At 38.9% G+C, this 13,552-nt stretch overlaps 1 protein-coding gene across 1 annotated transcript in view; it reads left to right on the top strand.

The window, feature by feature from the left end:
* LOC122803780 (echinoderm microtubule-associated protein-like 5) overlaps positions 1-13,552 on the top strand; it is a 3,919,718-nt gene that overhangs the window by 2,448,213 nt on the left and 1,457,953 nt on the right. The window contains exon 22 of the mRNA XM_044073467.1: positions 7,580-7,732. Within this exon, the coding sequence (XP_043929402.1) occupies positions 7,580-7,732 (153 nt within the window). The remainder of the gene's footprint in view (positions 1-7,579; positions 7,733-13,552) is intronic.

The following is a 13,552-nucleotide window of genomic DNA, read 5'->3' as shown; positions in this document are numbered from 1 at the left end:
AACAGTTTAATAAGGTTTTCCCTAGGTCATAAACGGCCCTAGAACTCAACCATCTGAGAAGGCACTTCCAGAGCACATAATCCTCTGCCACACATATAGTTACCTCAGATAAATATATCACATTCATCATATTGACATAACCTTGCACATAGTGTCATCCCATTTCATCTCAGTTCTTTTCACAGTATCTTTTTTTTGCCAGATTTACCCATCAGTATAATCAGTGAAATGTGCAGCATATCCATTTTGTACTTTGTGGAAGAAGAATTGCATAAATTTCCAATACTAACATCAAGCAGCCTTCCTTCATTCTCTTGGAGAATAAAGCAACAAAAGCCCAACTGACATAAAAAAGCAGGCTGTCCATAGATTATCTAGCCAACAGTTATATTTCCAAAGAGGTATGTCACACAGTTCTTAGCTGTTATTGTGGTTCTTGTACAGTGCCCCCCACCAAGAGCCACTCAAAACCAAGTAAGCAAGTGTCCTTAAGCAACTATGTTTTTTTTAATTTCTTTCAGAACCATTATATGTCAGATGTAAAGCATAATCTAGTTGGCCTAGTACTGTGGTCGAGAGGGATAAAGCTGACTATAACCAAGATAATTTATGTTCATTTAGTGGCTTTGTCATTGGAAGGAGTAGAACAAGGAGGATGAGATTGAGTGCCTTTCACTAGTTTACTCATCTTGGCAGGATGGAAGGCAGCTTGACCTGCTGCATTGCTGGCGCCAACAGGAATGTGGTGGAATGTAATAGTAGCCTTTGTGTCAGTGTAGCATGTGGCAGCATTATACATATATCCCAGGGCGGCATGCATGATCATGCGAAACAGACTTGGGAACTTGCTGAGCAGTAGCAGCAGCATGTATAGCAGCCATTACCCACTGTGGAAGAGGGAGTTAAGTAAGAGCTGATGTCAGGTGAATGACTGCCTGCTCCCATTGCCTGATTGTCTCATCTTTGATGGGCTGTATGAGAATGTAATGGATATAGTGATCTTGCTATGATCATGGTACAAATAGGCCATGTCTTGCATTAAGGAGGAAGAAGTGGGTCAGTTTGTATTCAGAACACCCTCTGTCTTTTATGTTACTAATTAAATTAGCATGCTACATAAACAGAAGGTCCTATAATTACAAAACATTCAAAAGAACCATCATAACTATTTAGTCTTAAGTGCATTGCGTGTATTATGTACATTGGGACTTCCAAGACGGCTACACACTGATCAGCAGCTTAATTTCAACTCTTCCAGTGTGAAAAAAGAAACTGAGAAATAAGAGCTAGTAATTCTGTCAGCTTGAGAAAATTAATTTACTGGCTAGTAAGTACACTGCCTGGATGCCAGCAAAGAAGAAATGTAAAGAATTTTTAAGAAAATCAACTAGAAAAGATGAAGAGGAAACACTGACTGGGAAAATTTTGCAGCTGTTCAGCAAAAAGCAGTTCAAGCCTTAGCTTTTGCACAACAGATGGTTTCCAGTAATTTAGAGGAATGCATGTCACATAGTACAAAAGTTGTGTTTAATATGTAGTCAGGGGTATTTGAAATGTGGGGTGTGGGCGAGTCTTTTCAGTGATTGTTGAAGGTGATAAAGATATTAAAGTAAACAAGTACTATTTTATGATAAGAAAAATAAGCTTTACAATGTAAAAAGAGAAGAAAGGTTAGACAAAAACAAGTTTAAGTTAATATGCTGTAATCCTGGGCTGCTGGGATGGGGGAGGGGAGCAAACATTTAAACATGCACTGATTATATTAAATGTAGAGTTTAGATATTTTATCTTATTTTTGCTAATGTGAATGTCTAGATTAATGTCCTTGGCTTAAGTGTATTCTCTAAGCAGCTAGACGTGAAAAAATAAGACAAAATGATGCAAGCCATGAGATGTGCTCTGTTTCTTGCATTCTCAATGATTTTAACTTTTTATTTTTCCTTTACGAAATGTTCAGTAGGAGTTAGGAAATCTGCAGATGAAGGCAGTTGTACATTCATTTCTTTTCTAAATGAAATTGTCAACAATTCCTTCAAGCATTTGCTGAGTTGTTAGCTGTTTTTTCCCTCATTGCTCACTATATTCCCATGAAGACGATATATCTACAGGAGCAAACAATAATCTTTGCTGACGGAAATGTAAATTTAAAGATATAAAGGCAAGTTCGGTAAAAAATAAAGTTTTAAATTATTGGAACTGAATAAGCAATAGCATGTTCTGTAGCTGCTTTAATAATTTAACACAGTTAATATAACAGTGTATAATTTAGTTTATTAAAGATAGCCAGTGCACTTTTTCTTAAGGCTGAGAGTTAATGTTTTCTGAAAGCATGCAAGCTGTTTTTCACATCTGGGAGGGTGAATAGAGGTTTATAGATTCATAGCCTGTTACTAGGCTAACAACCATTATCAATATACTTAAAGTGCACAGTCATACATTTGGTATTCATTGTGGTAAGTGACATAATGTATTTTCCCCTCTGTCTTATTAGAATTAGGTAAGCTGTTTCTTAATGCAAAGTTTTGTAATATTTTATTAAGTACACACTCTCATAATTCTTTTGATTCTTCCTCTAACATCACACATGATTTATGTGGATGCGTGTTGATAGACTTTAATAGATGGGCTCCAACCCATGTGCTGTAGTGTACCCATTAAAGTCTAGGAACACAGTCACACGTATTTGCTCCAGTGACAACATTGAAGACAAAGTTCAGTGTACTTTATAGTGATGTCATGGAGGAAATTTTTATTTTAAGGATCATGCCTAAAACAACCACAGATAACAAAGAAATACAGCATGACACTGAATGAACCATATATTGTGGTGTGTAAGATAAGTATATGAAAATAACTGTATACTTTAACACTGGAGTACACCAAAGGCCTGTTTCTCTATTTCTTGTTTATCTAAGATATTCTCGTAGAACTTCCAGAGCTTAACTTGGTTATGTAAGCTGATGATGTTCCTCTCCTCCATCCAGTACAAGCCACTCCCAAGTGCAAGACAAGTTAGAGGATGACTGTATGCAACTGGTAATCCTCTAACCCCAATTGCCTACTATTTTTCCAGTTTTGTTAAGAGATTACAAAGGAAATTCCATTCCTATTATCACTGACTGTAGGTATCTAGGTCTCATACTTGACCTGTCTTTCCTTTACTACACACGAACAGACAAGATTATGAATAAGGTTCTAGTTCAATTAAAACTATGTTACAAGATCATGCATCTTCTCTCAGCAACTGCCCCTTTAGCTATTACTAAAATGGATCTATATCAATTTGTTGAAGGTTCACTTTTATGATCATTTGTTCAGTGACCCGAAACCACAGAACGTTCATTTCCGCAAATGTTCACATCGATAAAATATTTCACCATGGAAAGGAAGCACTTGGCCAACACTACACCAGAACATACACAGCATTATGTCAAACCCACTCAAGTGGGAGGTTGCAACCCCCCAAAACTCTCTCTCTCTCTCTCTCTATATATATATATATATATATATAGTTCCCCTTTATAATATCGAAATACTGAAATCGCGAATTTCAGTATCTCGAGACCATGAAGGCGAAACTTCAAAATAGTGAAAGTGCATATGCACAAATCTGAATATCTCGAATTCACGCTCATGCATTTACGTTAGTTAAGTGAAGTGTTTGGCTGGTATGGTGTTCAGAATTTAAGGTGAGTGAGTGTGAGTGTTTCTGTAAGTTGTACGTGTGGGTTAGGGTAGGGAGGTGGGAGTGTGAGTGAGAGTGTTGGATGTGTTGGTGTTTGTGTGATGTATGCGTGTGCGTGTGTGTGTGTGTGTGTGTGTGCGCGCGCGCGCGCACGAGGGAATGTAGAATGCCTGGGTGTGTTGTTTTTTTTTTTTGCTGTTTGTGCAATCTTGGAGTTGGTATATATAAGTAGGGGGGTGCAGCCCCCCACTTGGGGGTGCAGGGGGGCTTGCCCCCTTCTTATATGTAGTGTAAGGTTGTGTAATTTGCGTGGTGTGGGTAGAATGGTGTGTGTGTTGTGTGATGTATGGTGTGTATATGTTTGTGATTGTGTGTTTCGTGCTTTTGGGTTTTGGGATTGTGAGTCGTTCACCTTTATAGTTTTGAGATACTGACATTTGAGAGTTCAGTATTTTAAGATTATAAAGGGGAACCATGTTCTGGCTAGCCACTCAGTAGTACAGAAATTGACTGTAGGTGATTTTGTCACATTAGCTAATGCCATCAAAAAATGGGCATGGATATTTCCAATTGCTAAGTGGACTGAGGACCAGATCTACCCCAACCTATGCCAAAGATCCATGCTAACAGTGAATGGGGTCTATGCTCCCCTAATGGTCAGTGTGTGTCTGCCATAAAGACTTGGACAATAAGCTACTGGCCCAGTATTGTCCAGTTTCCCAGCTTGTGATAGCTTTGTTGAGTGAAAGCTAGACATAAACCAGTTGACTTTCCAAAAATGAAACAAGGATTGTTATAGTGAATATAGGTTTACTGATAGGATGCAGCTTGGTAGTGGAGGGTATGACTTGAGGAGGAGACTGGGCACCCTGTGTGTCCAGAAGAGTAGATTGGAGGGCACTGCAGCAAAGTCATTTGGTTTATGGTACAGAGTCTACTCCTGAAGGGAGAACAAACAAGAAGTACTGTGGGAACTGTGGTGAAAGAAAGCATTCTGAATATAGTGAGAGATGTCATCAGAATTAGTGACTCGTGGTAATTAAACTCCAGTGATGTTGTGATGGTCAAGGTACTTGTAGGACCTACTAGATGAAGCAGAATAAAATGAGTTGGTGCTGATATTGGGGACCTGAATGCTCATTACAGGACAGATGGAACAGATTATAAAGACTGCCTGTGGTCCATATGGGTGGAGCAACAGAAATAAAGAAACAGAGGCTATTCTGAACTTATGTTTCCTAATGGCTTGTGGTTTGCTAACATGGTTCACCAAGATAGGGAGAGAGAATCAGAAGATCAGTCATGCAAAAGTAGTCAGCATACAGTTCCTGCTAGTAAGGGCATTGGGGTAGAATTTGAAATTGCAAAGTCATCCCCAATGGAACTTTCAAGCTCAAACTACTGCTGGTGACAATCATTAGCATGTAGAAGTTATAGAAGGATCTAAGGTCAGCATGGATTAGGCAGAAGACTTGTAAGTTGACTAGAGCAAAAGTGCAGGAGTTCAAGGAAATACTCAGGACTCTAGAACCTCAGGAAGAAGAAGAAATAGGTGGAGATGGGAAGTTGGTGGCATTTAAAAATAGCACATTTGAAGACTAATAGATATGTGGTGGAGCCAAGTATGGAAATAATGTGCATAAGGAAAGCTGGTGGTGGAATGCAGAAGTCCAGGAAAGAAAGGATTGTTGGAAGAATTTGGAGGTAGAAAAATCAGAAGAGGCAAAGCAGGAATGTTGTTTGGCTAACAAGGAGGCTAATAGAGCAGTCACAAAGGCAAAGAATAAGACATCAGAGAAGCTCTGTCAACTTCTGGAAAGTGAAACAGCAAATGACACAAAGAGATCCTAAGAAATAAAGCTAAATAAGATAGGTATCAGCCACTATTCATAGTCCAGAGGATATCAAAGGCATATAGAAAGAGTCCTTCCAGCAGCTTCTGAATGGAGAGAACCCCACATAGGCTGTTCTGCCCTATGCATAGCCTACAGTGAAAAAAAAGGAAAGAAAAACCTGCACTATACGAAGTAAGTACAGCAGTAAGGAAGATGACGCCATGGAAAGCAGCAGACTCTTGTGAAGGGGTCTATATTATATGCTTGAAGAGACTTTCCTTTGAACATATAATCACCGACACCTAAAAAGCAAATGCTCTAAAGTGCGAACTGCCACTTCCTCAAATTTTTTCCTCTGGGAAAAAATTAAGTTGGCTGTTATCGGGAATTGCTCTTTTCCCCAACATAGAGCGATCTCAGAGTTGGTATATTTAGTTAGGGGTGTGTGGGAGGCACAGCCCCCCCATGTCGGGGAGTGTGGGGGGCAAAGACCCTCACTTGATTATGGTTTTGAAGTTTGTGTTTTTTGTGTACAGCCCCATGAACTTTTTCCTGAGGAAAAATTCAAGGATGTGGCCATTCGCGCTTTAGAGCATTCGCTCTTTAGGTGTCAATGATTATATGTTTGAAGAAAAGTCTCTTCGAGTGTATAATATAGACCCCTACACAACTGTCACTGCAGATATGATAAAAATGTTGTGTAAGTTAGGGGAGAAATTGCTTTTGACAGTACTTATTACAATATTGAGAGAAGGGTGCATCCCAGATAATTGGAGAAATCTTTGAAGGTTCCAGCTAATGTCTAATGGTTGTAAACCACTTTGTGGGATGCTAATTCATAAAACCTGTACATGCAGTGTACACATATAAAAAATAAGTTCAACATTTTTATTCTCCATTATTGTCAAAAATTCACTTGTATCTTTTAAGTCTGGATGTTATATTAACTAACAGTGGTGTCAATGTTTGTTCTTAATAGGCAGAAACTGGCTCAGTTAGTTATTCCCCACCACCTAAAGCCAACTCAGTGGTTCAGTATTTTTTGAGGGGAATGCACAAATAGCCATGCTGTGCACCCACATTATGATAATATATGTCCTACATGTGCTGTACTAATGCAGGCTGCATATTCTGTTTTATAGAGTGTACCTGCAAGTTCCATTTGTGTCATTTCAAACAACTTTGTGTGTGTGTGTGTGTGTGTGTGTGTGTGTGTGTGTGTGTGTGTGTGTGTGTGTGTGTGTGTGTGTGTGTGAGTGTGTGAGTGTGAGTGTGAGTGTGTGTGTGTGTGTGTGTGTGTGTGTGTGTGTGTGTGTGTGTCTGTGTGTGTGTGTGTGTCTGTGTGTGTATCTGTGGTGCCTATATTATGAAACTCTTCTCTGATATTTAATTCAACCCCCAGTAGCTTGATAGTTGCATGACAAACCTTCCACCCTTATCATACTGATTTTACAATAATTGCTTCTCAACACAACCCATGTCTCAGGCTGGCATAGTGCATCTTACAGCAGCATTCTGGTACTGAGTGCAATGTAGGAATGTATAGCATACTGAACATGCTCTGTATTGTGTGCATTTACTCATGCAAGCCAAAAGTCATACACTATTGTGAATGAGATTTATTTCATGAATATTGTTCTTGACAGTAGTATATCCTCAGTAGGATCTTTTTTTAAGGTACATGTATGTGACAGTGCATGTCTGCAAATCTCACTGATTGCATATCAGTTTCTTTTTCTTGTTTTTCTTCATGTTGCATTGCATCATATTAGCTTAACAAAACTTGCCAGGAAAAATAATGCCATGTTGTAAAACTTGAAAGTGTGATGGGTGAACATGTGGTATAAGATATGTGAATGTATGATTTTTTGGGGGGGGGATGACGACTGACTTTTGTTATTATCCATCATAAATGGCTACTTGTGAGACTATATAAGTGCAGTGGAATTTTTGGTGTGTGTGCATGCACATTTTTGATAATTAAAACATTTGTAAGAAAATAGGCAGAAACCATTAGTATCTTAACTTTGTGCATATATATTCTGTTTTTCTCTTACAGGTGGCAGATGCTGCTGTTTTTCACCTGATGGGAAGGCACTGGCTGTGGGTCTGAATGATGGAAGCTTTTTGATTGTTAATGCTGATACCCTGGAAGATCTTGTCTCCTTCCATCACCGAAAAGATGCCATTTCAGATATCAGGTTCTCTCCAGGTAAGTGAATAATGACAGAACAAATAGGTGCCTTTTCTAATAACAGTGGGAGATTAAGCAGTTATTGACACTACAGATAATGTCTTTCTAATTCTGAAGTTCTAGTTAGGCAAGTGATCTTTGTAACAGACGTGGAAAGCTGTTGCCATGTCAGTTCATTTTCTTGGCCTTACAGCATTTGATTCAAATTATTGAGAACATAAAATGAGCCTTTTTATCCACATGTAATTCAAAAACACATTGTGCAGTGGGACATTGAGCCACTAATGAGTATGCCTGTCTAGATATTGTGTCAGGCAAACATCTATGGAATCTGAATGTCTGCCCATTTTAGTAGATATTACAAACACCCATTTGCTTGTTTTAGTTTTGTCATTTATTGTCAGCTTAAACTATGTGAGCTCATGTAAATGTTTTCTTGCCTTTTGTTCTACTGGATTAAACCTCATTTCTTAATAGAAGTGCTTCTGTCCCTAGTGGTATCGTGAAAAAATAATATGTCCCACATCTGCTAAGTGACACTATGACCATTGAGCTTTCACAGCTGTGGGATTCTTCCCACTGAATTCTTAGTCATCTGTTTGTTGTGGTCTGTTCAGAAACTGTGTAAAACGTAAGTGCTTTGTGTGACTTCCTTTGTATAAATTTGACTGTATTTAATAGACTGAGCTTCATCTTCCAGTCAATAACCCCATTGTTCTTCAGTTTTACTTTCTACCAAAGAGCAGTTACAAAACAACTTTGTATTATAAATTAGCTTTACCAGCCTCTCTTATTCAAGTAATTGATGAACTGAACATTTAATTTGTATACATTACATCTGCTGTTGCACATTGAAGCTTTGTTGTAAATAGTGTCATAAGGTATGTATGTGTTCCTTTCAGGTAAGATATGTGCTGATGATTTTTCCTTGCATTGAATTTAGGTTTCTGTGTTTGTGTTAAGTCTGGATTCATCTTTTTTCTGTACCTTATTGTGTTAGTACTGTTCCATAACTGTGTCATCCTTTCTGTGTATTCCTTTCTGAACCTCTAAACCACAGAGAAAAGATTATCCATACTTTTGACATACACAGGTAACTCAGGTATTATCTAAACAGCACTAAGTCCTGTAGGAAAGTTGAACAGCTATACGTTTCCCATGATGTGACAGAAAGGGCAGCCCGAGTCAAAGCAGACAACATCCAGATAGGTATCCCTTGCTATTTCTTTCTGTTATTCCCACCAAGGTAAAATAGTTCAGGCAGGATCAAGGCACATTCTTCTAGACCCTTGTCTTCTCTGATGGAAAAAGAGTCTTATCAAAGTGTAGACTCTAGAAGTTCTAGATGGAACTACTTGGTTCTCGGTAATATTTTTTTTCAGAGCATTACAAATTAGATTCCTTATCTATGTCTAGAACAGGCTTTGGAAGGACCTTTCTTCAGGCTTTCATAGATCCTATTCTGTCCTCCTTCATGGCTGTGTAAACTTTGGTTATCTACCCATATAGCTGAGGCTACTGCAGCAGTAATTTATAATGGACATAGTTTAGCTGTGTCAGTTTTACTCGTACCATAACAATAAATGTTCGACTAAATCATTACACCGTTCTCCCCACCCCTTTAATTTGTTTATGTTTTTCAGGAGAGTAGCCTCCTCCTTTTTTTGCGACAAGAAAATTATGAAGTATTTCAGCATTCAGTCTCCTGTGTTCTCCACACAGGAGCTCAAGACATGGCAGCCTGGGTGCATGTGTGTGTGTGTGGAGGGGGGCAGTGAAAGCTTTAGAAAATCTGGCCAGCCATTATATCCTTGCCAGGATATAACCCATGTAGCTAAGGCTCCTGCAACAATGATTTAATTGAACATCTACAGTTATGGTATGTGCAGGTTACACAACTGAACTTTCCTGGTGACTTTCATTATTGTTGCTATTAATCTGTGTTGTATTGCTTAGATAAAGGGACATATATTTCTAAGGTTAATACAGGTAGAAAGAAGAGTGATGTATTTATTTTCAGCAAGAGAACAGAGAATGCATGAAATACAAATGTTGCAGTTAAATGAGACTACAGATCATTTCAGTATACTTCAGCAAGTAGTAGATTTTCACATGCTAAAGAAGCTGATAGCTCACGGTGGGCATAGTTAACTAATTTTTCAGGTTGGGGAGGGAGACCTTTGAAATGTTCTTAACTCTAGCATTTATAATTCCTACTTTGCTAAGCTTTATGTGTAGGACCTTAATAATAAGGATAGTACAGGATAGACACTGATGAATTAATGATGATCATGGAGTAATACTGCTGTAAGTTGCTTTCACACTCAATGTCAATATAGTCCCCCCTGCCCCCTACTCAGGGCTTGAAGGATTACTGCTTCCACACAGTTTGTGTGTCATTCTACATATAATTATCTTTTTTCTGCAAGGAGGGTGTGCAGCCTGAAAAAAATATTTTTCTGGGTGAACAGTAAATAAATTGACACCTTTGAGTGTCATTATATTTGCAGGATTGCCCCTTCCAGACAGTATTGCAAGTCATTGGTTTGCCTGTCATTCGGTCTATGTTAAATATTCAAACATCCAAAATGCCGAACATTACATGGTCGAGACCAAATGTTCAACATTTGGATGTCCACATATCAAAAAAAGAAAAACACACTTTAACAGTGTGAGCAGGGGGACAAGACCCCCCCCTCCTCCGGCACCTCCCACACCCCCCTACTTATATATACCAACTCTGAGACCACACTTCAGTGCAGAAAAGGGAAATTCTCCTTATCTGCACCATATGGCGCCGTTGAAAGTCAATCTTCGAACACTTGCAATTTCGAACGTTTGGTCTCGACCATGTAACGTTTGAAATTGTGAGCGTTCGAAGAATTAACATAGACCCTGTCATTCTGCATAAAATTATCTAGGAGGGTTTGTAGCCTGCAAAAAATCTTTTTCTGTGCAGACTGTAATCATACAAATTGATACCTTCGGCTGCCACTAAATAAACTGCTAAAACCATCTGTACCACTCAGGTTCCAGCCATAACTTGGTAGGTATGTCTTACTTACCCATAAGCAGTTTGTCCTCCTCTTTAAAATTAATCATTTAAGAGTGCTGCTATTCCTTTCAGTGAAGACTAACCCATATTGACATCCCAAGGTGCTGATCTAGAAAAATAATCCAATTAGTCGTACACCCAACTGTTTTCCTTCTCATACTGAACTTTGACAAATGTATACTCAAGTCATTTATAGCTGCTGACTGTCCTCTCATTTTTCTCTATAATTACATTGGTAACACATACCTAGCAGTTGGTTTACAAAACTGAGTGCTGGATACTCAGAAACATGGCTAGCTCAGGTCTGTCCTGCTCCATTTTCCCGTGTTTCACTCAAGCTCACTCCACTCCTCTAACCTACTCCCAATGCCCACCCAACAACCTCCTCCACATTGATCTTATCCATGACCCCCCCACCTAAACATACTTAGTCAATCAACTTCACTCCTGTGCAGCACTTGTACTTTCAATTATTTAACACTCACACTACCAAATCAGCTTCTATAAGTAACAGTAATCTTTCTCCATCTTAATATACCTTTCATCCTCTCATTATAGAAATCTCTACCAGAGTGCATTCTATAGATTGTGTCCACCCACAACTTACCATACTTGTATATCTTTTGTCATCTTTCTTGCCCTGTTGCTCTTCCCATGTTTGTATTGCCTTCATGTCTCTTCCTGTCACTACTATGCCACCTTACATCCTTTCACTCCCTTCCAACAATTTTTGTTTCTCCCACAAGCACACACAATCCAGAACAAAATTACACTCACTATCATCACATCACAGCAAGCCTCTGTTACTACTTAAACACAACGTGTTAAAGTTAGATAACTGAATTACAACTCCATTCTCCAAAAACTATGTGTAGCTTGTCTTGGTTTACAGTTGAAGACGAACAGGCGGGGTAGTTCATTTATATGCTTTATTATGTAGAAACACAACAGGATGGACATCAGTACAAAATACAAATGAACCGATTAACTGACAGACTGCACAGACATGCATGCTTACATCTCAATAGCCTATTACAAAATGGCAGTCAGGCTCACACTTAGTATTTATACACATGTGCAAGCCCATGGAAGCTTCTTAAAGGTATACATACATATTGATCTACATCCTCCCTCTTTAATGAATTGTCCACAATAAAATGACATTTGAAAAAGGCATGCAATTGTACAGACAAAAACCAACAGACACAACACTTATGTCCTAATATCCAAGTTGCTGTGTATCTGGAACATGGTCTGGAAATGCGACCTGATCTAGTGATGTAGCAATCAGAATTGAGTTTTGCAACAGGGACAGTCATTGGTGAACAAACAGTTTCTGAAGTTTTGGGATTCTTCTCAGGAACAGGGATATTTACTGGAACATCCTCTGGAACTTGAACACTGGATAACTCACTCTGAGATTTAGAGACTTTCTCATAGATATGATACTGCAATACAGGCTCGGACACTGGGACCAAATGTTTCCGATTCCACCTAAATTCCACTACTCGTGATTCCACAATGTACGATCTCAGCTCTGGACATACACATTTCATGACTCCAATCTGATCAAAACCTTTGGGTGTCTGCATCCTCACTCTCTCCCCTTCTCGTAATGGATTGAATGGTTTGCTGGTCTTATCATAATAGGACTCCTGGGATAAGAGCTTTTTCACAGATGGGCTTTCACTGATCTGTTGTTTGTGACACATGGAACCAATAGATTACTGTTAATTGGTAGTGTAGTTTTGGTTTGTCTTGACAGAAGTCTCTGTGCAGGTAAACCAAGATGTTTATCACAAGGAATATTTCTGAGATTCAAGAAAACATCGCTATTGTCTCATTTTGACTTTTCTAGTAATAGTTGTGTACTTTGAACTGCACGTTCTGCCAAACCATTTGACTGTGGGTACTCAGAACTACTTGTAACATGAGTAAAGTCCCACTCTTCAGCAAATCTTTTGAACTGCTAGCTTGTAAACTGTGCCCCATTGTCAGAAATAACTGTGCGGACTACCATGGACTGCAAAATTATTCATGTTAGTAATGACAGTATTGGATGCTAGATTAGGAAGTAGGTGAATTTCAAACCAGTTTGAATAAGAGTCTACTAACACCAAGGAATGTTGACCATTCCACTCGAAAATGTCTGTAGCTACTGTCGACCAAAGTAGTTCAGGAATCTGGTTTAGCTGAAGTGGTTCTTTCTGTTCATGTGGCTTAGTACGATTACATACAGAACAAGATGAAAGTACTTTCTCAATATCCTGTGACTTAGAAGGCCAAAATAATAATCCTCTCGCCCTTCTTTTGGCAGAATCTGCTCCTGGGTGGCCACAATGCAAAATAATAACACACTCCTGCTGCAAGGACTTCAGAACAATGACTTTTGGACTTTTCATGATGATACCATTATCAGACAAAATCTCATCTCTGTGAGGAAAATAAGGTTGCAGGTCATGAGGGAAGCAAGATTGCTTTGACAGCCATCCTCAACTGATAAAGTGGTTGAGCTTCTGATGAACTGGATCTCAGGCTGTATGACTTCTAAGCTCATCAAGACGTGTGGAAGAAAATGTTCTCACTTCCATGACTTCAAAATCAGGTTTCTCATTTTCATGCTGTTCAGTGGTATTTCTGGGCGATCTGGACAATGTATCAGCAAGATAAAGAAGTTTGCCTTTTGTGTAGACAAGATTGAAATGATACTTTTGCAATTTCAACATCATGCTTTGCAATCTGGCAGGAGCTGTATGCATAGGCTTTCTCAAAATAGTGACTAG

Source organism: Protopterus annectens, chromosome 6.part0 (assembly GCF_019279795.1).
Source record: "Protopterus annectens isolate FY-2018-M chromosome 6.part0, PAN1.0, whole genome shotgun sequence".
In the NCBI taxonomy this organism is placed as follows: Eukaryota; Metazoa; Chordata; order Ceratodontiformes; family Protopteridae; genus Protopterus; species Protopterus annectens.
This window is presented reverse-complemented; position numbering and strand designations above follow the sequence as displayed.